This window comes from Biomphalaria glabrata, chromosome 10, assembly GCF_947242115.1.
Source record: "Biomphalaria glabrata chromosome 10, xgBioGlab47.1, whole genome shotgun sequence".
In the NCBI taxonomy this organism is placed as follows: domain Eukaryota; kingdom Metazoa; phylum Mollusca; class Gastropoda; family Planorbidae; genus Biomphalaria; species Biomphalaria glabrata.
In genome coordinates, this window is record NC_074720.1 from 39,916,466 (window position 1) to 39,942,499 (window position 26,034).

The 26,034-nt window shown below is 39.0% G+C and overlaps 1 protein-coding gene across 3 annotated transcripts in view; it reads right to left on the minus strand.

The window, feature by feature from the left end:
• LOC106079953 (WASH complex subunit 2-like) overlaps positions 1 to 26,034 on the minus strand; it is an 85,826-nt gene that overhangs the window by 38,845 nt on the left and 20,947 nt on the right. Inside the window, exons 1-2 of one of the 3 annotated variants that reach the window (XM_056043453.1) lie at positions 21,152 to 21,339; positions 486 to 1,149 (exon numbers count right to left, since the gene is read on the minus strand). In XM_056043453.1, the coding sequence (XP_055899428.1) occupies positions 486 to 536 (51 nt within the window). In that variant the 5' untranslated portion in view covers positions 537 to 1,149; positions 21,152 to 21,339. Of the gene's footprint in view, positions 1 to 485; positions 1,150 to 21,151; positions 21,340 to 26,034 lie in introns of those variants that run through there. The other 2 variants (XM_056043455.1, XM_056043454.1) reach the window with 2 other exon arrangements.

Genomic DNA, 26,034 nt, shown 5'->3' on the forward strand with positions numbered 1-26,034 from the left:
AGCAAAATTATTATATATATTTTTTTTAAAGTAAAAAGTTTTATGAAATTGTTTTGTATTCATCATAATTTATATAGATTTTTGAAGTATGGCATTCTATAAATAGGAAGTTACATTTTGCAGTAAAATTTAATATATGTCACTATTCTCACTGAATAATGAAGGCTCCTTTCGTCTTAATTGAAGAACTATTGAGTGAGTTAAAGAGTTGGAATCAACTTAATGAACTATACAATCATGATTGAATGCTTCTTTTGAATGTCTTCTTATAAATCGACGGCCTTTCCAGTGATTTAAGTGTGTCACGTGGCCGGTCTCAAATCAACAGTCACACTCCCACCCCTCTAAAAACAAACACTGTCTTTAATTAACACACACACACAATGATTACAGTGAACTGATACACATTTTTTAGAGTTACACCTTTTTACAATTATATAATGGCAATTTAAGTAAAAAAAAAATAAGGAAAAAAAAAGACTTACCACTATATATACTGCTATCACAAGTCCACTGACCACCAGTGTCCGCCCCATTTGGTATCACAGTTTTATCACCACAAATATATTTTTAAAAAATCACAACCAAAACGAAGGTCAGTGCTGTCCCTTGAATTAAATCCAATCCGTATTAGTTTCCAAATCAAAACAGGAATCCCAGGCGCCTACTAAAAGTCACTTTTTAATAAATAATCTCTACTTCTGCGTAATACACACCATAATAAAAAACAAACACACACAAACGCCTTGGTAGATCCTCTTTAATTTTACATACAGATAGATCTAGATCTTATTAAATATATGTAATTAATGTATGTAATCGACTGATACGAAGCACAGTAATATAAATATTTTTTAAAAAATATATGTTAATATAATGTTGTGGTCTACTAAAAATAAGTTCTAATAACTTGCAATTTGTTAAAAAAGTTGAATCCTTTGAACAGAAATCCCACCACTATTAATAAAGTTCGATTGTGATTTGGGGAAAAACTGAGAATCTCCCCCGTCAGAGCGTTTCGCTTAAAATCAGCCCCCACGTCTGCTGAACGCCTCACTTGAGACGGTAGTAGTGTCCCCTTACTGTTCAGCCAACGATTTTAGCTCTGAGAGCGGGGTGCAGAGAAAAACTCCAATGCTAAAAATAGAGCTGTGGACAAGAGAGGAAGGTTTGTATAAATTTAGTTACGACATGCGTGTACAGTTTCAAGATGTAACATTTTAAAAGTAAAAAAAAAAGTTTATAAATAAAAAAAAATTTAAAGAAGGAAATGACAAGGGTTTTCCCCCCTTACGGCAGGTATGACTGTGAAACGGAAACCGAGACGTCTTGCGGAGGACGCGAGAAACTTCATTAAAATGTCTGTTTTAATTTCAGTGTGGCCCCCCCATCCAACGCCGGGCCACTGGCGGGTGCTAGTAAAGATGTGAAAATTGCGTCAACGATGCATGCAGTGTGAAAGAGGGGCTTGGCGGAGGCGAGGTCAAAGGTTGGAGGGAGTGAAGTCGAAAGACTACAACTATTTGTCATTTTAATTTGTATTATTTCCGTATAGAACGAAACGAGTTTTGAATGAAAAAGGGGGAGATAATTTAAGAAGTGATGATGTAAGGGGCGCGGAAGTGCAGCAGACGTGATGCATTGCTTCCCTTGCAGACGTTAAGAAAAAGGAAATGTTGGCCCTAAGAAATTACTTTTGGAATATAAAGTACAAAAGAAGCGGTTTTTAACAATTTTGCAATTTAATGCTGCAGAGTTGTTGTTTTTTTTTTAGTTCCAATACAGATCTCCTCTATAAATTATTGATCATATAGATTCCAAATTAATAACGGAGGAGGGACGATATGATGTTCTATTTTGTACAATTCTGATGCATGGGAACTCACTCTTGTCTGTCTGGCACAAATTTGTAAATGTTTTTTTCTCCCACTTCCCATTCTCGGATCAAGTTGAAATTTTAGACAATTATTTATAGTTGATGACAATACACGAATCAATGTAAAAGGTTGACCTATAATTTAATCAATTAATGGTAATTAACTTTTTTTTTTGCTTTATAAAGAAAATAAAGTTATTTTTTTTTTTTACAAAGACTTGGAGACCCTTTTTTTTTTACTAACAAAGGTTAGATGTTATTACCGTGCTATGTTTTTAGTGTAAAGATAAATAAACCTTATTATATCAATTCACGTAACTGAAGTATTGGTTAAAGAGTTGGTTAAAATTGATTAGAGTAAATATTTTATGTGTTGTGTGGGTATGTTGTAGTAATCTTGAAGTATCGGTTGAAGAATTGAATGTAAGTTAAATTATTGGTAAAGTATGGGTTGAATAATTAGTAATACAATCTGCAGTAAAATTTGTTAGAGTACTGTGAAGACTGGGATTTTGAATTTCGGGATTTGTTGGGGCCTCCCCGAGTCCAGCATTCTCTAATGGTTACCTGACACTAGCTGGGGAAATTGAAGGCCGTTGTTCGTAGTTCTTGTTGACCGTTGGCCGAAAGAAATAGATCACCTTGACATTATCTTCACTGTAGATCATCGGGTCTGAATTGCATTGGGTCCGAATTGGTTACTACACTTTACTTACAGGTTGAAAAAAAATTGATTAAACTTTTATGGTTTCATCCTTGAACTAAGGGTTTACATAGGTCTCACCAGCAACAAGAGGAGGCACAAAACTCCAGGGCAAGGTCCTCAGCCCCCTGGGTGACAAAAGTGGTCATCATCGAACCACGATGGACTATATATATATATATAAGGGTGAACAAAAGTATCCCAAATAGAAACCTGAGATGAACTCCTATTGAAAAATCAGAGCAGGAAGGACTAGTCCTCCCGTAGTGCTCTGGCAAGAAACTTAGCCGTCCAGCGTAGTGCCCCAAATAGAAACCAGAATTTTCAGCCCTACAGCCCCCCCCCCCCCCCAGCCATTGGGGCTCCACAAATAACACGTGTGACAATAAATAAATAAAAACTCTGGAGACGTCTCGAGTTCGTCCCTCCTTTAAAATTCGTCACCCTCTTGATAAAAAAAAAATCTTGATCAGCGACATTACCATTCGGCTTTATCGGGGCTTCACAAACTATTGGTCTACAGCAGTGGTTCCCAAACTTTTTCCTCAACGGAACACTTCGCCTATTCTGAGTATTCAGCGGAACACTTTGCTGACTTTTTAAAGAGATTAATTCACGTGGTGGCCTACTAGAGTCTAGGTAATGATTCCAGCAGTTCGTGGAACACCTATTCAGGCCTCGCGGTAAGCTAGGGTTCCGCGGAACACAGTTTGGGAAACACTGGTCTACATAATGTTTTAAAGTGTCAGTGCTGAAGATAACATTGGAAATAAAAGACTTTTATGGTCTCGATCAGCTAATAATGAGATAACAAATGGCAGTGCTTCTTTATTGACACTTTTGAAAAGTCCAGCACAGAACCTGCATATGTGAACGTGTATCTATGGAGGTGTGTGTATGTGTGTTGGTATTTGACCAGGTCATTGTCGATTTAGATCACTAGAAAGGAAAAGTGTAGGAATACTAAGCACTTGTTAAGCTAAATAGTAGGTGAGACTTAAATCGTCTGCTGACGAAAAGTGGATTTAGTCAGCTGACTTAGTTTAAAAAAAAAAAGTACTATAAAAGTGCACATTTCAAGCTTTGCGATTTACAAGGCAATTGATGTAAAGTTCATCTGCTATTGCTTCAGTTTGTTACAGTAGATTATATGCATAGGGTATACTCTGCCGCCAAATACCCAATAGTGAGTTATAAGAATAAATTAAAGTAAGACGTTAGGTGAGAGTGGTTTAGCATAAAATATACTAAAATGTTTCTTTTCTACCATAAAAATGCGTTTATAAAGAGGAGAAAAACTTTCTTTTTATTGCTTCTCAGAATGTTTTAATGCTTATATGGAAAAAGGGAAGGCAATCTTACACAATCTGACAAGAAAGCTAGAGAAAAGATAAAATGTTTTCAGTCAAGACAGTGCGTGCGTGTGTGCGTGCAGACGTTAAATAGACGATTGATCACTAAGACTCCAACAAGACTGGACCACTGACCACAACAATGAGTTGTCAAAGCTTATTGTCACTATCACAATGGCCATTGTCCACAGTGATCTGACTCATGTCAAGATTGTAGCCGAATCAAACAGAACAATGCCTCCGTGATAGTCTCCCTCAAAAAGACGTGGGCCGAAGGGAAGGGAGATAATGTTGGCAAGGGACTAAGAATTTTTTTTTTTTTTTTGCGAGAACCTCTGAGGTAAAGAACCTGACAAAGTGGCAGCTAGTGCAATAGATAACTAGACTGTTGGAGTACAGTCAAACCGTGACTCATTACTAGATAGAATAAATAATCAAATAAGAACAAAATATAACGGGACATTGGTACATAACAAGATTGTTCTTTTAAAAAGTGTGAGTAAGCAACAACTTTATTAAAGGGAAGGAGAAAGGGGGAGCGATACTATACAAAAAAGTAAGTCCCCCTTTCAGACCTTACGATCCATTGGGGAGATGAAGAAAAGGTCACCTGTTAACGAAGGTGTCATGTGGCCAGCACAACGACCAACCGTATTTACTTTTCCCCAACTAATGTCAATTGGGTGGACCCTAAAGATTACAAATCTTAATCTACATCATGATTCGAATCCGGGACCCCTCGGTTCGAAAGCCAAGCGCCTTACCACAGCCACCGCGCCTCCTAACACAATATAAACATAGGTAGTAATCAGTAAACTAAAGTTCCCTTTTCAGACCTTGTGATCTATATGGCTGATGATGTTAAGGTCATCTTTTTCTTTGGCCAACGGTTAACGAGCAGGGTGTCATGTGGTCAGCACAACAGCCGACCGCCTTTACTTTCCTCGACTTAAGTCATTTACCCTCTAGACTAGAGAATACCGAAATTCAAAATCCAAGTCTTCTTTACCGAGATTCGAACGGTCGGAAGCCAAGCGCTTAACCACTCAGCCACCGCGCCCCCCTACCGCTCTCCCTAGGTAGTAATTAAATTATTAGCTAATTATTTTTTAAAAAATTTTGCAATTTCTCCACACACACACAAACAAAATAAATATTTAAAAAAAAAACTTCCCCCCCCCCTTTAAAGCAATTGCATCAATCAAACCCCCCGCCCCCCCCCCCCCCAAACCGGATCCGCCAGAGTCAACATCTGCTAAGTCCTATTGTTCAGGCAAAGAAAGGGTAGGGGCGGTCGGGTGGATACGCTCCTTTTTATATTCACCACTGATTAAAATGTATTATTTAACATTGCGTGGAGGTACAATGTAGGAATGCTTTTAAAAAATATCAACAATGAAGCAAATATTCGTAACATTAGTAACTATTTATTTATACTCATTGTGTATTTCTAATTCCCCCCCCCCTTTTTTATCTACACATCTGCATGTGGTTTAGCAGCAGGGCCAGACTTAACAGGGTGGCTGCCTAGTCGTGCGTTATGTGCGCTGGAGTGTCCTCTCCGGACTTGTCGATGGTCCCAGGTTCATACCCTGCCCGCTGCCATCCCCCGTCGTCCTGCGGGGGAGGGGGGGGTTAGGACTAGGAAGTAAATTATCTTCAACTCTGAAGGAACATCCGAAACATGTAAAATATTTTACAAAAAAACAAACAAATGATAGGTAAAACAAGCTACAACTTAGCACTGCCATAAAATATCTGGTCCCCAAAAGGGCCTCGTATTTCAAGGCTGGTCTACAGCAGGCCCTATTATTATTATTATTATGTTAGAAACGAACGAGTAGTCATTCTCTGGCGCTGCCAGGGTCGAGTTTCGCTAAAGAGAAACAAAATTCATCGTAGTCCCTTTAACAGTTTCCACTGAGGAATTTTCTGGTGATGTGGCAGGTCTGCAGCAGTACCGACCTCTGACAGGCAACGATTATGTTCCCAGGAATGTTAAGGGCCTTGAAGGTGTCTGTGAGGTCAGTTGTTATTATCCCCTCGGTTGATATAACAATGGGTTATATTGTTATTTTGGACACTTTCCATAGACGCTTAATCTCCAAGCCTAGGTTCCCATATTTTCTTTGTTTTTCTATCTCAGTTTTTCTTAAATTATGTGACAGTGGTACGGCGATGTCGATAATGGTAGCGTTTTTTTCTTTTTTTTAACAACGAATTGAAAATCCGGGCGATTAAATCATTGAAATTTACAGTTTTGTCGGTCAGAATAGGCCTATCCCAGTACAGCAGATGTTCAGTAGACTCGAGAACCTCTTGTGGCAAGTATTTATAATAAGGAGGAGTGTCCTTACCGATCAAATTGTGCGTCAAAGCCAAGTGTTGGTGTATTAACTTTGCAACTTGGTTATTATTATAATTATTATTATTATTATTATCCGACTTTCATTGTGAAAACGAGGCCCACCTCCCAACAGGAAGTTGGGAAAGAGTAACTTAACTCCATATAGCTAACATGTTGTGTTTACATGAGACTTGTTATGTATTGATTTGTGTAGTACTCTGGACGTTAGACATACATGATGACTACACATGAAGATGTCCCTTGAGGTGCACGTGCTGGTTTTCCGGTTAATAAATGTGTGTGTACATATGTGTGTACATGTATGTACATATGTGTAGTTATATGTGTGTACATGTATGGTACATATGTGTAGTTATAAGTGTGTACTTGTATGTACATATGTGTAGTTATATGTGTGTACATGTATGTGGATATGTGTGGTTATATGTGTGTACTTGTATGTGTTTAGGCACGTATGTTGATATGTATGTAGGGCCGGGTTTAAGTTAGTGGAAGCCCCGGGGATATTAAAATAAAATATCTCTTTTGTAGAGGCCTCTCTCTTGAGAAGGTTCCTGGGAATGAGGCACCGCCTACCCTGCTCGATTATGTTTGTATGTGTTATGAAGCGTGTGTGTGTGTGTGTTTCTACAGTGACGGTGGCAAGAAGTTAGTGATTGGTTGTGAATGATGCCAGATAGGTGGTATTGTCGTCAGTGGACTTAGTTAGGACAGACGACTTCAGAAAGCTTGATTGAAAAGACGTGTCATTGTAGTGGGATTTTGTTCAGAATACAATTTTAGGTTACTACTAATGTCTACTATATTTATTTCATTTCAAATCAAATTGATTTTGTCTATATTATAATAAAAGTAATATTTTCTATTGCCCACAAAGAATTTATTCATTTTGTTTCAAGTTTTACGAGTTAAGATATAATACGCCTTCAGTGGTTTAGTTGTCTACCAGCAGTTTGGTGCTACAAGTCAACGGCCGTCAACCACAGTATGTATGTATGTATGTATGTATGTATGTATGTATGTATGTATGTATGTATGTATGTATGTATGTATGTATGTATGTATGTATGTATTTATGTATGTATGTATGTATGTATGTATGTATGTATGTATGTATGTATGTATGTATGTATGTATGTATGTATTTATGTATTTATGTATGTATGTATGTATGTATGTATTTATGTATGTATGTATGTATGTATGTATGTATGTATGTATGTATGTATGTATGTATGTATGATTGGTAAAGCGCTTGACGTCCGGGGCTCGAATCCTGGTGAAGACTGTGATTTTTTATTTTGGGATCTTCTGAGTCTACCCAGCTAATGGGCACCTGACATTAGATGGGGAAAAGTAAAGGCGGTTGGCCGTTGTGCTGGCCACATGACACCCTCGTTAACCGTAGGCCACAGAATCAGATTACCTTTACATCATCTGCCCTATAGACCACAAGGTCTGAAAGGGGAACTTTTATGTATGTATGTATGTATGTATGCATGTATGTATGTATCATAATGTATGTATGCATGTATTGTATGTTTGTATGAATGTATGTATGTATGTAAGCATGTATTGTATTTATGTATGTATATATGTATGTATCTATGTATGAATAATTATGTATGTATGTATGTGTGTAACGTATCGAAGAGGACAGGAAATGCGGTTTGTTGCTCTTTATCCACATCAGATATAAAACACAATTTAATAGCTGAATATAAAAAAAAAAAACTCCACAAAAAACAAAGACATAAAGAGATAAAGAAACAAAAAATTTAAGAGAAAACAAAGGCAAAGAAAGTAAGTTAGCGAGCCAATAAGAAAACATAAAAAGGCCATAAGACATAGCTGAACAAGGGACTGCACTATTTCGAGTGTCTATAAAACATGTCCATAATGTCATTGGAAGGAACTGCCCTACTTAACACTAAGTATAAATATTAATAAGAATGACATACATTGGTCGTTTAGTTCAATGTGTGTTTGTATAGAATTGTGTTTCATTTGACTTTCAGGTCGAGCTTAGGGATCATTTCACTGTCGTTTTATAACTACACATTATTATGTTGTTATTGTCTAAGTTAGGGATAGGCGTTATTGGTTACTTGATGCCTGTTTAAATAAAACAAAAACTGAAAGCGTTATTGAAAATCTGATGACACTTTCATTCGCATAGTAGTAATAGTTGGCGCAATGTTACACGTTGTAACGCATAACAATTAAATAGCAAACTGATTTTTTATTCACGCACATATAAACCATTTTTATAACAGGATTAAAAGTGTTATGTAAGTCATACTAAAGGGACACAATAATTTGCATACCGTACAGAATGTAATATGGTTTAGTGTCAAGAATGAGTACAGAGTTTTTCAAGACCATTGCATTTTATCACTGTCAGAATGTGCAGGCTACATAAGTTTGACGGAATACAAATTGTCAGTATATAGGTCTCGTTAATAACCTCTGAGGGAGGTCCCGTCCCTCCCCCTGTTTAAAGGTCAGGGATCTCAAAGTATTATGATCATTTTGTGGGCAGTTTAATAGGAAAACATTTCTACTATTAGTAGTTTCAAAACGGCGCAGTGACCGAAACACACCCTGGCATATAAGATGAAGATGGCGAAATCTTGAACAATCAGGTCTGTTGACCAGTACAACCTGAACATCCCTGATGCGCTGAATATTAGTTATTATTTAAATTAACTTGACCAATATTTTAGAATAGATGATGCTATTTTTATGTTTATTTATGCTAATTTATACAAGCGCGCTAGATTATAATTTTACGCATCGATCACAAGTGATGGCTGATACCATAACATCTATTCATATCTATAAATGCAACTTGTAATGTGTTATCTTTCTTTTGGCTTACTCTCTAACATAAACAACGCGTTTTTCATTTTTTAGACACGGTCAAAATGCGACAAGGCTGACCACTCCACAAATAGGCTAGAGATAAGTCATAGTATTGAAAGATTTGGGGCCCCTCCATTGGACCTCATTCACCAATCGTAAACAAACAACATTTAGTCACGTGATCTTATTGATAAAACAATGGGGGGAAAACTGTCACGTGACAACCATCATGAATTAAACATGAGATCGTAAATTATACAGAAGAGATAGAGCACCACGTGGCTAAATGTTGTTTGTTTACGGTTGGTGAATGAGGTCCACTCAAGGGTCATAAAGAGACTTTAACAGACGCAGAATAGAGCCATGAGGTTTATAGAAATGAACAACAACAAAAAAAAAACTTCAGGACAGAGACTGCAATAAAAGTGAAGTAGCAATGACCAATGACTTGCATAAATAAAGTCTCTCATTACCATGTATGACTAGATGAACACATGGCTACGCCATTACGCGTATGACGTAATCATCTTTCCTTGTGAACAAAGTCCGTAATTTATAAGAGAACACCTCGTGCTGTTTCGGATGATTCCAGTTGTATAGTCCTATTACAAATGTTTATTTCGCTTCAAAAATAGAAACCAGTAACGGAAATCATTCCGACAACGAATAGGTTTCATGTTTATTTAAGGAAATGAAATCACACGGAACTATGTTAATGACAATAGTGGGGTTAAATGAATATGTTTTGACCATAGACATAAATAAATATAGACTGGCCAATGAAAGAGTTTTATGAAACGAAAATTTGTGAATTGCAATTTTGTGTACTTTATTATACAGCATTTATGAGCAGTATAAAAGTTAAGTATTCATATCTATACACACCTATATATATTGTAAATAAGGAGGCAGTGTAGTTTTGTTTAATCTCTAAGAATGAAGATCATGCAACTTTTCATATTTCGGAAATCCGAATACAATAGATATACATGTTTTCAAGTTACATGAAGTTACTTCCTTTTTCCAGTCTATATTTATTTATGTCTATGGTTTTGACACTATTCATTGTTTTAATAACCCCAGTGTTATGACTCATGTACTTTTAACCCAGTTACTTTGACTCATTGAAACACACTTAAGACAAGATACCGAATTTTTAATTTTACATCAACACGGCCTCAAGATATAATAGAAGGTTATATCAGTGTTTGAATTTAAACTAGGCTCTGCTTCTATTTATAACCATGATGTTTAGACCACCCACCCACGCAAAGACACAGATACAAACACATACACATAGAAACACAAACACACAGAAAACGGGTAAAACTGAGATTATTCAGCTTATGACGAGTTTATTATTTTCTGACGACTGGATGTAGAATGTTTGAGTCACCCAGTTTCCTTCGAATGATAATACTGAGTACATAATGTTTGGATTTAGATCTTTTCAGACCATTCAATATTTATGTCTATAGTGAACTTCCCCTGACTTTCACTTGACATTTTACGTAGAAGAGGCAGCGACAGGAGGCGCATTGGCTGAGCGGTAAAGCGATCCCGGGTTCGAATCCTGATGAAGACTGGGAATTTTTTCCTATCAGGATCTTTGGGTACCTCTGAGTTCTCCCAACTGAAAAGTAAAGGCGGTTGGTCGTTGCGCTGGCCACATGACACCTTCGTTAACCGTAGGACACTGAAACAGAAGACCTTTACATCATCTGCCCTGTAGACCACAATGTCTCAAAGGGGGACTTTACTTATTACTTTAATACTGAGCCCATGCTGTTTGGATTTAAAATCGTTTCAGACCATTGAGTATTTATGACTATAGTGAACTTCCCATGACCTTTACTTGCCAAGTTACGTAGAAGAAGAGGCTGTGACACTTTTCAAGTTGGAAGTTAAAACATTTTGTTTTTTTCCGACCAATGATAGCGTCGACAGAGAATCAGTGGCTTTGGACAATATTATTTAGAAGATTCAATACGCTAATCAAGCAAATGTGAAATACCAGACATGTAGAGAGCCAAGTGAAATACCAAATGCTAATTACCAATTGAAGTACCAAATGATACATACCAATTGAAGTACCAAATGATACATACCAATTGAAGTACCAAATGATACATACCAATTGAAGTACCAAATGATACATACCAATTGAAGTACCAAATGATACATACCAATCGAAGTACCAAATGATACATACCAATTGAAGTACCAAATGATACATACCAATTGAAGTACCAAATGATACATACCAATTGAAGTACCAAATGATACATACCAATTGAAGTACCAAATGATACATACCAATTGAAATACCAAAATGCCAATACCAAGTGAAATACCAAAAGTTTAAATTACCGAGTGAAATACAAAAATCTTTAACTCTGGACAAGGTCAAGGACGTATGATTAGTACGAATATTTTAATCTAGACGGCTTTCTAACTAACTGTGAAAATAAATTGTATAGCTTAAAATCTACTTAAATAGTACAATCGGCACTGACCTATGAAGAAACAAAGAGATGTACATGAAACGAGGTGATTGGATTGTAGGAAACGAGCTGGACACCAATCTTGTTTCAAGAGGCGGAAGTAGATCAGAGGCTCTCAAACTATCTTGCCAGAGGCTATCAAACTATCTTGTCAGGGGCTCTCAAACTATCTTGTCAGGGGCTCTCAAACTATCATGCCAGAGGCTCTCAAACTATTTTGCCAGAGGCTCTCAAACTATCTTGTCAGAGGCTCTCAAACTATCTTGCCAGAGGCTCTCAAACTATTTTGCCAGAGGCTCTCAAACTATCTTGCCAGTGTCTCTCAAACTATCTTGTCAAAGGCTCTCAAACTATCTTGCCAGAGGCTCTCAAACTATTTTGCCAGAGGCTCTCAAACTATCTTGCCAGTGTCTCTCAAACTATCTTGTCAAAGGCTCTCAAACTATCTTGCCAGATGACCTTTAAATCATCTACTCTATAGATCGCAAGGTCTGAAACGGGATTACTTTTCTGTTTGCGCGCCTGTATGTGTACATTCCTCACAAATATTCAAAAAGGTTTCGTTTCCATGGGAACCTTGCAAAATCAGCTTTATCGGAGTAATTTTAATCTAGCCATATTTATTGATTAGTTCATATTCAGAATAAATGAACACAGAAGAGATAAAGAGATAGACAGAGTAAAATTTTAGAGGCTAAGGAAAGCAGAAAAAGTTGTCATAAACAGAAGATAAAGGTGCCTGAATTGAAATGTTATTAGTGTCGTTTATTAGGTTCTACTGTTTATTAGGTGCTACCGTTTATTGGGATTTACCGTTTATTTGGGTTCTGCAAATGAACGCTAGAATGCTACCAGGGGCAGGCTATTCTTAACACCATTACCGCAGATGAACAGAGTAAGCTATAAGCTCATTGAAAAACGCGATTATAAAGGAAGGATTCACTCCGACATCGGCGTCTCTCCCAAACAGCTGTCATAACACTGTGTAGTCTGCTTGTAGGACTGCTATGGTTCATTTCATCGATGGCCTGGGCAATTGGCTATTGACAGAACGATGCCGTCGCCAAAGAAGTAGTTCCCCCAATCGCCATGCAGCTGTTCGTTTAAAAGAACGACACCTATTCGATACAGTTAGATCTGCAGCTTCTCCATACAAGAAGCACTGTGTTGCTAGTCGCCTAAGGATCATCGACTCCTGATTTTTCCATCAGGGTTGACTCCCAAAGCCTTATCTTTTGGCTTAGCCGCAAGGAAGTGGGGGTTTAGATACAGTGTTTTATAACCATACCTTCATCTTCCTCAGCCCTTTAGTCTATTGGACAGTTGAAGCACCACACATGATCTGTCGAAGATCTTTCACATTTACTCTCTTTCTATTGCATGGAATAGAATCTCTTTCAATGGCAGGGCCAGCCCATTCCTTAATGTCTTCCTTAACTTTTCGGTCTGCCTCTTTTTTTTCTTCTCCTGGTACTTTTACCCAAAGGAAGGTCTTTACGAGGGACTTTGTGATGCGGCCAGAAAGTTTAAGTTCGTGTTTTTTAATAGTGGTTAGCAGCCAGGGGCGGACTGGCTATATGGGCATTCGGGCAAGTGCCCGGTGGGCCGGTACCTAAATGGGCCGGTAAGGCCACCTAAAGGGCCTCGCGAATGTCACTATAGAAAGTATTAAATTTTTGAAAGGTTTTATAGCATTTTGTTGCAAAAGGGACCATCTGAGCGTCGTGTTTAAAACACAACTTTAACAGACTCTTACAGTATAATGCTACTTTTATCTTATCACTATTTCCGAAATAATGTAATAGCCAACAGCCGTAGTAGGCTTCATCCTTGAAGGGCCCCTACATACTTAGCCATTGAAAAGCAACATAACGCTTATATTTCGTATATAGATATAGAGTTTACTGTGTGCATGCGTTAAGTTATCGATACATTATCAAACTTAACAAATTGATTTTTAGGACAAGAAGAACTAGAGTTGGATGCCTATTATATGATATTCAAGTTTGGGGCCGAATGTTAAAGAAATTCCGGGGCCGATTTTGACAGCCAGTCCGCCCCTGTTAGCAGCCATAGAAGGTCATCGTCGGACCAAATAATAATAATAATAAGGCTTGTCTTCGAGCCCGCAGATCAATGAGGAATGCAGTATTTCCCGTGGCTTCGCAGCCCCAACTGTGACCTACATATTTTGCCACATCTAACGCAGGCATAACCATTGTCTGCCGATGGTCGATTTTTTTTTTCGCTGTCTACGTCTGTCATAGGTTGCGTATTTTCTCGTGTTCTCAAATGTGTATTCCGCGGCCTTTGTAGGTGACCTTCAGTTTAGCTAATGAACTATATCAATGTTTGAAAGATATCAATATTTGAAAGAAAGGTTTTTAATGATTAGATTCAACTTCTGATGGACAAATAGGCAGAGACTCGAGTTCTATCTGCCATCGAGTATGTTGTTTCAAAACAAGACCATTGCAACTCTTATCTCGACACATGTAAACACGGCTTCAAACTAAAACTTAGACCCCCAACAGCACATTGTTGACCTACTAGAGTTTGATCATACTGATAACACACTAACCACCGATTGGCCGAGCCTCGTGGCTGGCTTTAGCATGACCAGTGTGCATGGTTCAAAGTGATTACCGCAAAGTGGTTCGTAGATCAACGATTACCCTGGCTAGTGATTGCCGTCAGTTTGAACTGTTTGATTACATAGCAATAAAACCGGAGTGGTCAGTAGTTGGTTGCTCGTGATAAATAAGTGACGGATTTTGGTTTGAATCTTAAGTTCGTATTGTCTATGCCAGCGGTTCTCAAACTTTTTTGCTCGGCGACCCCTTATTATAATCCCCCACTCTGCCGCGCCCCCCACCCACACAGCAATAGAAGAATGGACAATAACAATCCATATTTCCGATGGTTTTAGGCGACCCCTGACAATTCGTTAATCGACCCCCAAGGGGGTCGCGACCCACAGGTTGAGAACCCCTGGTCTATGCCTTCCTATTGCAACAAATGTGTGGCTTCAAGATCGTCTGGGATGCGCTCTGGACTGTCGTCTCAATTATACCGGTCCGAACCATGGCCACCCCCCTACTCCGCCTCCGTCATGCGCGGGAGTTTTTGGCTTAGATTCGACGTAATAATCTTCGATTCTAAAGGAACATTCGAAACTTGTGAAGCGAACACAAGAAAAAAATAATTAATTAATAAATGTAAGAAGCTCAGGATAACCTTAAGTCAACGGAAAGATACTTAATGGAAGATATTTGGAAAGAAAGCTCGGCGCAGGGGGGGGGGGACTGTTTTTGACTGTCTATGTGATTTCTTTTATTCTTATGTGATGCGATTAAAACTGTAAGAATTAATTATTTGTGAACAATATAAAATGCGAATGATTTATTTTGGGAACACTTAAAGATGAGATGATTTAGGGAACAATATAAGATACAGATAACTTGAGAACTAAAACTGTTTGGGACCATTAGCAAAGATGGTATTTCAAACATTATGAGACAGCAATACGCAAGGCCTAAATGTAACCTTATTAAATCTAATGAGTCACTAAATGAGTGATTCATCGATATTGATTCACTTTGTCTCTTTTAAGAAACAAAAATGTGTTCGCGTCAATCAAGACGATATTTATCAATACATCAGTATCGCGAGCCGACCAAGAGTTCAAGTCAGCATGCTGTATCAATGACAGCAAACAGAGAAATCCCTCCCATTTGATTGAACAGCTGTCAACCACCCCCCATCCCTCGGTGTTGTAACAAGTCTGCTATAACATTGATTGGGGGGGGGGGGAAGGAACACAAAGTTAGGTCATTGTACAATAAATGTAGACCATATAACGATCAAATCACTTTTTGTTGAGGACTTAGTACAATGAGATTCATCAAGTCTAAACTTTCCTAAAGACTTTGCAGAGCTGAAATTCATTAACGAAATATATGCATGTTGAAATTGTAGTTCGTTTGTTTTTTAAGCTTATTATCAACTCACTCTGTCTGTCTGTCTGTCTGGTTAAAAGTTTGAACACGTTATTTTTTTCCACACCCAATCTCGGATCAAGTTAGAAATGTAAACAATTATTTACCGTACCAAACAAAACAAGAATCAATTTAAAAATTAAACAATTAGTCAAATAATCATTGGCAATTAATTATTTTGTTTGATACATTGGCTTCTCGAAAGCTTCTAGTTTCTACACAGACGTGTTTGATTAATGAAAGGGAAATCACTCGCGTCACGTAGTAGTGCATTTTTGAACTTTCGTTTTGAAAACCTAATGTTAGAGGAAACGATCTCATGTCATGATCACATGATCCAATAAATCAGTCTGTTGAGCCTATACACTGTAAGCTTCCTGTTCAGTCTATTACTGAGTTATTATTAATTTTGGATTACAATGTGTATCATTGCTTGATATGTAGTGGGTTTAATCTTTTCAGGATGTCTACTAAAAGAATTTAAGTATCGATTCACAGTCTATTGTTAGTTTATTGTCCTTTTGTCGGATTATCTATTGTCAGTAAATTGTCCTATCTAGTGTCAGTTTATTGCCTGCCATTTAGTACCTGGTCAGTCTATTGTGTATCGTCAGTAGTCTAAAAGTAAGTAAAGTTCCCCTTTCAGACCTTGTGAGCTATGGGGCAAATGATGTAAAGGTCTGTTTATGTGGCCCACGGTTAACGAGGGTGTCATGTGGCCAGCACAATGACCATTCTTTTTTAATGTCAGCTGCCCATTAGAGCTGAGGCGTCCTAAAGATCACGAAAGTCAAAATCCCAGTATTCACCAAGATTCGAACCCGGGAACCCTATTCGGAAGCCAAAGGCTTTACCACTCAGCCACCGCGTCTCCCGTCAGAAGTTTATTGTCAGTTTATGTTGTCAATCAGTATATCGTCAGTTAGTTCAATGTCGGTTAAAAAAAAAAAAAAGGATTCTCATTGAGCTATTCAAATTTTACTTTGTTACTTCTTGTTATACCAGTAGCTGATCGAAGCAAGTGACTGGTTTCAGAGGCGGCCTTGGCAGTGGGGCTCTGGGCGAGTGTCAAGTCAGGGCCACGGCAGGACAACAGATGCTCCTATGATGGTTGGTAGTGGATGTGTTGTTGCTGAACAAGCTGTGAGTCTGTTCACTTGAAATGATATTACTTGTAGTCACGCGTTCTTAACACGCCATCAACAGAACAAATTGAAATAGAATAAATTTAATCCGGCCTTTCAGAACACAAAACTTGATTACAGAGAGAAGGGAACTCTCCAAGTCGTCTGCTCATGAAAACACGTTTATTCTAAGCCAGGGGTTCTCAGCCTGTGGGTCGCGACACCTTTGGGGGTCGATTGACCATTTGCCAGGGGTCGCCTAAGACCATCGGAAATATGGATTGTTATCGTCTACCCTACAATTCTGTATTTGTGTATGGTTGGGTGGGGGGTAGCGGCAGAGTGGGGGATTGTAAAAAGGGGTCGCCGAGCTTAAAAGGTTGAGAACCGCTGTTCTAAGCGTTACGATAAGAGGTCTCTCTTTCGTTCCTTATTCTGGTCTCTAACCTACTTCCGTTCTAAGTTTTTAATGTACTGTCACGTCACTCAGGAAATCCCCAATTAAACCCAACTTCTATGCGTCTTAGTATTGAGTCATTACAAACATTGTCTCATCCCCCCCCCATCTCTCAAAACCCCGGGGCCTTGCCCCACTCTCCACCCCCTAAGGCCACCTCTGGTCTTGTCGTCGACTTTGTTTCCTGACATTTCTCCCCACACACCGAGGCTTCAGAAAGCATGGCACGAGACAGCAACACAACTATGAGGAGAAAAAGACTCTGACAACTACGCTAAAATCTCGTAAACAGATTCCAAGGCGCGTGCTGAAACTTTTCTTGATATGGTGCGCAAAGGTGTACTCTCTTTCAAGATAATAAAGTATGGTTTCCGCCGAACAGAGAAACAGAACAACGAGATATATTCCCCGATACTGATGACAACTTACAGGACAATAGAACTCACGATATACACATTCGCCATAGGTCATTACAAACAAACTTAGGAAACGACAATCAAAGAACAACTCATCATTTCCTGCGACCAAGAGATCAGTTGAAGAAACCGATAAGATTCTGTGATTAATAAACTATTGAATGTTGATTTTTAAATGTGATATGTTTCATATTCATTGAAGCGTATATATGTATGTTATGTTTTGTTATTTATGTTGTGTTTTTTTGTTTTAATTTTTTTATTGATTCTCCCCGAAATGTTTTTTTTTTAATATATTTTTTTTTAAGAAAAGGGGATGTTGATAATGTGCGCAATGGTTCACTCGTTCAAGATAATAAAGTCTGGTTTCCGCCGTGGCACAAATGGTAGTTGTTTGTTTATTGCTGATTGAGAACCTCTAGATCTTAAAACATGACACGAGCTGGCAACAATATTGTGAGGAGAAAAACACTCTGACAGCTAGATTGACAACTAGACTGACAACAAGACTGACAACTAGACTGACAACTAGACTGACAACTAGACTGACAGCTAGACTGACAACTAGACTGACAACTAGACTGACAACTAGACTCAAATCTCGTAAAACAGCTTTCAAGGCGCGTGCAGAAACTTTTCTAGACCTCACGTAGACCATAATCTGAGATCCGTTGTTCTCTAGCCAACACTGACTCGGAGATATTGTTTAGCTGTTTCGCTAATATTTATGTAAATTGCGCCGTGCGTGCCAAATTAGTTAATTAATCGTATATGTCTGCACTGATAAATATCGTGTTAGTTCCGACGTAAGGTCACCTGCTAGCTAATGATGGCTTCTATTTTCTTTCTGACATTATACATTTAACAATTTGGTTATAAAAGATAATATTCACCTTTGTCATCCTTCATCGACCTATCTTGCACGGGAAAACTTTGTACGCAATTCTCTAATGGCTGTACAGAACGATTTTTTTCCTCAAATGCGTGACATGGACTGGATAACCTTACACTAGTTAACCCTTAAAGTGCTGAGCTGTTTTACAATGCGTGCATACAAAATTGAATTACAATTCTGATGTTTAGAAGTTAAACTACCACACGCGTTTTAAGGGTTAATAAAACGTAACGATATATGCATTTTTAGCGGCCCCCGAAAGGGGAAAAGACGCTATTAGTTTTGTGCGAAATGTCTGTCCGTCTGTCCGTCTGTCCGTCCGTCCCGTTTAGATCTCGTAAACTAGAAGAGATATTGAAAATCCGACTTCACAATATTTTAGACCATTCAAAGTTCTGATGCAACGGCTACTTTCTTTTTCCTGAAAGCGAAAATTCTAATTTTTAAAAATCAATTATGCAAGAAGTTTTTTATAAGAAAAAGCTAATTAGTATGCATTATATGTTACACCTAATTTAAGACGAATAGTAATCTTATAAACATCATTTTCGTGAACATTTTTTTATATAGCGGAATTTTTTTTTTTTTTTTTTTTTTTTGAGAATTCGAAAATGAGATTGAGCCTTTTCAAAGAAATTAATTTATTTAGTTCGAACCTAGGGTCCCGGGTTCGAATCCTGGTGAAGACTGGGATTTTCAACTTCTGAGTCTACCCAGCTCTAATGGGTACCTGACATTTGTTGGGGAAAAGCAAAGGCGGTTGGTCGTTGTGCTGGCTACATGACACCCTCGTTAACCGTAGGCCACAACGACAGATGAACTTTACATCATCTGCCCTATAGACCACAAACTAGTTAGGCCAGGTTCACATCTAACTTTACATTCACTTTCACGTATCCTTTGATCTGCGGGACGGTTGGGGCACTACACAAGATCTGTTAACCTTCTTTCTCCATTCTTATCTCTCATTTGTCTTTGATATAATTTCATTCGGATGTTCTTTCTGAAAATATTGAAGCCTACCTGGGTGGACCACTGGTCGTGCGGTTTGCGCGCTGGACTGTCGTTTGGATTTATCGAAGATCGAAGGTTCAAACCCTGCCTGCTCCCATCCCCCGTCGTCCTGCGGGAGGTTTGGACTAGGAAGTAAACTATCTTCAACTCTGAAGGATTATCCAAATTATGTAAAACATTTTACTTCGGGGGCCGATTTTGAGTTTGTGTTTCCACACAAACTGTCTTTTGTAACCTTGTTTAATCAAAGTTTTAACCTTAACGCTAATTAAAGACTTGAAGATGGTGTGGCTCATTCTTGCCTAATAAATTCATTTCTCGAGAGCAGAGGCGGCCTTAGCAGAGCGCGGGGTCCTGGGCGAGCGTCATATCCGGGGCCCTGAGCCGTAAGGGTAGGTTATAAATACCGTACCACTTAAAGCTAACGGGCTCGTCAGGCTCCAATGCTGCAGGCCTTTTGTTTTCCCAGAATATGTACCATACTATTAGCCACTTGACTACATTAAAGTAAGTAAAGTACAGTTTCCCTTTCAGACCTTGCGATCTATGGGGCAGATGATGTTTCTATGGCTAACGGTTAACAAGCAGGGTGTCATGTGGCCAGCACAATGGCGGATGGCTGCCTGGTCGTGCGGTTTGCGCGCTGAACTGTCGTTCGGATTTATCGACGGTCGAGGGTTCAAACCCTGCCCGCTCCCTTCCCCCGTCGCCCTGCCGGAGGTTTGGACTAGGAAGTAAACTATCTTCAACTCTGAAGGAACATCCGAAACATGTAAAACATTTTACAAACAAACAACGACCAACCACCTTTTACTTTCCCCAACTCAAGTCAGGTACCCATTACAAATGGGTGGACTCAGGGGCGCCCTAAAAATCCCGAAATTCAAAACCACAGTCTTCACCGACATTCGAACCCAGGACCCCAGATTCGGAAGCCGAGCGCTTAACGGTTAAGAGCTTGAATGGTACTTGGTTTAACTTGGTTATATGGTATTATATAGAATTACAGATGCAGGAAAAGACTTCCAAAATATGAAGTAACAAGTCTTGTTTTTTTTTTTAAACTGGTCTGTTTTTTTTAACTGAATATGAAAGGGAATCTCCGTTCGTCCCCCCCCCCCTCAGGCGCGGGGCCTGGGACAGTTACCCCTCTTGCCGACCCCTAAGGCCGCTACTACTCGAGAGTCTTATTTCGCTCTAAAGCTCATAATATAATATTTTACTCGCGCCACCATCCGATTTTCCGTAGCCTACCATGACCCTCAGGTCAGCATATTATGGAAGCTGTTACCCGATCTCTTCAGACTTGTAATTACAGACTTTTGGTTGAGCAGGGCCGGCATAGCCAAACTAGGCAGCCGCTTAGGGCCAACAGACTAAGGGATAGGTGAAGGAGAGGGTGAAGATTAAAATTAGCAAAAATAGACTCTTTGGCCATTTCATATAGTTCTATGTGTAAGTCAACAACAAGTGTGCACGCTTACATCTCTTATCTTTCGTCCCTGTGTGGTGCCCCGTTTCCTTGTCATGCCCTAACCACGTGCTTAATGATCAAACCCATCATAGAAAGCATACTGACCTCAGAATAAGGGGAAACAACATCCGGTCTACTGATTTCCTGCTTATTTCCAAGCTAGTTTCATACAGAAAAATAGAAGGAGAAACACTTAAGTCCGTATACAAGCTATAGGTACAGCACAGAACGAGATGATACAATCTTATCAAGCCAGTTAATGGTCTGCAATTGGTCCTGTTGATCTGAACAAGGCTACATACTATCTTGTTACACAGTGGTTTTTTTTTTTGCGTTATCTGCAGCGATGATGTGTTGAGATGTGGCCAATCAAGTCTTGTGATGTTGCTGGTTGCCTTCTTGTTTTGAACAGTCCCATCTTTTAGATAAAGTTATCAAGTGACCAAGTGGACTACACACCAGAGTCCACCCAAAACGCATTGAGTAGTAAGGCTTCGCGTAACTGGCGAATTCAGCATAAGGGGGGGTTGGGTGGTTGGGTGGTTGGGGGGTTGAGAACGGGTTTAAAACGATAGGTGCACTCGCATTCCTCACTTAAGACCCCCCCCCCCCGTCCCAACTAGGACAAAGCGACCTCATTTTTCTATCTTTCTCTTCACTCACTGTCACTTATGGCAGAGGATTAACTTATTCACTATTTTGATTTCATTCCATTATTTCAAGACCTTCACTTCAAAAGAAAAGAAAAGAAAATCGCCAGAGATAAAATTCCTGAGTCTCCATAGAGCATCGAAAATTAAAAATTTAAATATAAAATACCCTAATGTCAGCTATATTGTCCTGGTGCGATGATATCAGTAGACTGTAGTACTCGACGTACGTCATAGCAGACGACACACTTACCAGATTTGATAGTGAACTATTGAATGACTTGAATGAAGAGCTACTTCAAACAAGTTTGGAATGTTCCAACGAATAATGGGGAGCAGCTTTGAGCTCCTAAATAAATATAGCTCAATAAAAACAAACTTTAATGTCCAAAACTAGGGGCCATCTGATGAAAGGATATATTACTAGATCATTTAGATGTTCCTAATTGTGCTCTGCTATTAAAGACCTGGACATTGGGGTGGACTCTTTTGATTCTTCGTTCTTATCATCACGTGTAAGGGTTTAGATAACCGGAAGTGGTGTCCTGATCAGGCAGTTCTCCGTATAGTTGTTCGTCTATAGGAAGGTTTTGGCGCCAGAGTCTTGTTCGGGTCTCTTGGTAAAATATGCAACTTTGAAAGACATTGTCAGCATTCTCTGGTGATGCTCCACAAAGGCAGGTTTAGCTAGTCCCGACTTTAAGCTTCCGGAACATATGTTGTCTTATTCTGTTGTGTCCGGTTTTGAGTCGAAATATTATGCGTTGGTCATGTCGAGATAGCTTATAATAGGCGTCATTTTAAATTATGCATTGGTCATGTCGAGATAGCTTATAATAGGCGTCATTTTAAATTATGCGTTGGTCATGTCGAGATAGCTTATAATAAGCGTCATTTTAAATTATGCATTGGTCATTTCGAGATAGCTTATAATAGGCGTCATTTTAAATTATGCATTGGTCATTTCGAGATAGCTTATAATAAGCGTCATTTTAAATTATGCATTGGTCATGTCGAGATAGCTTATAATAGGCGTCATTTTAAATTATGCATTGGTCATGTCGAGATAGCTTATAATAAGCGTCATTTTAAATTATGCATTGGTCATGTCGAGATAGCTTATAATAGGCGTCATTTTAAATTATGCGTTGGTCATGTCGAGATAGCTTATAATAGGCGTCATTTTAAATTATGCATTGGTCATGTCGAGATAGCTTATAATAGGCGTCCTTTTTCTTGTAAACGTATGTGAGCTTGTCCAATTCTCATTTATTCTACACTATTTTATTTTCATCATTTTTCTGGGAAGAGATCCGATGGTCCTAAAAAACACCGTAGCAATGGTTGCCGCTTCAGAATTGGTTTGTTTAGTCATATCAGATTCTTTCCCGATTCAAGGACAGGAAACCAATACAATTCATCTCAGCGCATCCATTTTCTTTCGAAAAACACAGGTAGAAGAGGGCAACAAAGTATGCACACTTTATGTTCAAATATCCCTAAATTAAGTCACTCATCCCTAAATTAAGTCATATATCCCTAAATTAAGTCATATATCTCTAAATTAAGTCATATATCTCTAAATTAAGTAATAGGCATATATCCCTAAATTAAGTTATATATCTCTAAAAATAAGTCATATATCCCTAAATAAGTCAGATATCCTTAATGCAAGTCATATATCCCGAAACTAAAACATATATTATTATTATAGCTTTTATATAGCGCTACTTTCATGCTTATTGGTTGGTTTTCCGTGCTGCCTTTAGGCGCTCATAAACACAACTCTGCCCGAGTCGGGTGTCGAACCTCAAGCCAAGCCAAGTTCAAGCGCCCTTGGCCTCTCGACCACGCTTGCCACTAAATATCATATATTCCTAAATTAAGTCATGTATCTTTAAAACAAGTCATATATCCCGACATGATGTTCAATATATCTAAAGAATAAAAACACTGTTATTGTGCTGTTCTCAAGTAAATAGGACCTTGCTTCAACAGAAAACCTTTTAAAGTATATAATGTGTAGAAAACATTTTTAGAGGTACCAAAAGATAAACGCTATTAGTTTTGTGTGGTCTGTCTGTCCGTAAGTCCAGTTTAGATCTCAGAAACTACAAGAAAAATTGAAAATCGGACACCATGAAATTTTAGATCGTTCAAAGTTCTGATGCACTTTTCCGAACGTCATAAGTAACACTAATGTTGGCTTTCAATACCAGAAATAGTGCTTGGCGGCTCCTAGCGCTCCCCCAGACCCCTTTGCTGGCAATGGCGGGGAGCCTACAATTTTTCCACTAACTCCAGGAAGAAATTCTAGGGCACAATACGTCTTCCGAAAGAATAAAGGGTCAAAATGTAATAAAGATTATGTACACACACACACATACATACATATAAATATATTGGGGCGATCTCCAGGACGCCTCTGAGTCCACCCAGCACTAATGGGTACAAAACATTGGGGAAAAGGTGGTTGGTCGTTGTGCTGGCCACATGACACCCTCGTTAACTGTGGGCCATAGAAACAGATGACCTTTACATCATTTGCCCCATAGAGCACTAAGTCCGAAAGAAGAACTTTACTTAATGAATATATATATATATATATATATATATATATTGTTACGAATGAACAGTGACAGGTAGAGGTCACTATGTGTGACCCCGGCGAGATGACACAGCACCGAGTGTTATCTGGAATCTATGCATGTAAACAAAGACAGGATGGGACGTGCCTCATGTGTTGTTCCAGAGGACGAACAGATTTACGAAGGGGGGGCATTGTGACAAATGAACAGTGACAGTTAGAGGTCACTACGTGTGACCTCGGCGAGATGACACTGCAGCAGGCATACTCTGGAATCGACATGTATAAACAACAACAGGATGTGATGTTTCCTCCCATGTTGTTCCAGAGGGTACTAGCAGTGTTTTTGCAACAATAGACAAGCGATTAGGGACTCTTTATAAACCAGAGATGTTCATGTGAAAAGAGTCAGTACAGTCGTCGACACTGTTCTCTACTGTGCGAGACAGTAGAAGAGAGTGGACTTGAGCCGTTACAGTCGATACAGTCGATGTAAGACGTATACGCTACATGTTACAGTGACGAATTGTTATAGTTATAATTCAATAAAGTTATTTAAAGCTGGAAGTTGAGTCGTCAAGTTCTTTGCAGTGTTTCTTTTATTTGTGTGCCTAGTACGTTTAGCCAGAAAATCAGAAATATGTAACAATTGGTGTCAGAAGTGGGATATTTTCTGGCTGAAATGTCTTCGAGGAAACTACTTAACCAGCTGTTGGTCAAAGAATTAAGGCAAGAACTTCGTGAGAGAGGTCTGCAGCTCAATGGTAACAAAGAAACACTAACAGAACGCCTAAGACAGGCCCTTATTGAGGAAGATCAAGATCCAGATGAATACATATTTGAATTAAACCCAGATATGACAGAGGTCCTGAGTAACATGCAGGGCCAGATGGACTTAATGAAGGAGAGCCTCAAGAAAATAAACGCCATGAATGAAAACGTAAATGAACTGATGAGCTCTATGAACGAGAAGATTGACCAGAGAGTCAACACTGTGGAAAAAGAAATGGAAGAGATAAGGACTCATGTCCAAGAACAACTGAGTAAGGAACGGGGTACTAGAACAAAAACATTAGTGCCCGAAATCTCTGGGAAGATAAAGCCGCCTGTGTTTGATGGATCCATCTCATGGACTGTTTACAAAAGACAGTTTGAGGCAGCGGCCAAGGTTAATAACTGGAACACTGAAGAAGAGAAAGCGACTGCTCTGGTGTTAGCTTTAAGAGGGAAGGCAGCAGAACTGCTTCAGTCAATAACAAATCAACAAGATTACGCTGCCATTGTTAAGGCTATGGAGCTCCGTTACGGAGACGAACATTTACAAGAAGTTTATAGAGTTCAGTTGAAAACCCGACAACAACGCTCCGGTGAAACCTTGCAAGAGCTAGAGGCGGACATAGAACGTCTTGCTCATTTGGCATATCCAACAGCAGCACAAGACTTTCTGGACGTCATTATCACTGATGCATTCATTGATGCTATTCGAGATCCAGAACTGAAGAAGGCAATAAGAATCAGTGGTAAGCGCAAATCCAGCGAAGCTCTGGTCTACGCCCTCTCCTATGAAGCCGCCAAAGACGCCTCTAAGAATATCCATCATGGGCGTATGCTGGAAGTCCAAGAAGAAGATCTTACACAACTTCTCAGAAGGGTAACTGAAGTGCTAGAAGAACGCAGACCAAATAAGAAGCAAGAAGGACAGAATAGAACCAGTGTACGTTGTTGGAATTGTGGAGAACCTGGCCATCTAC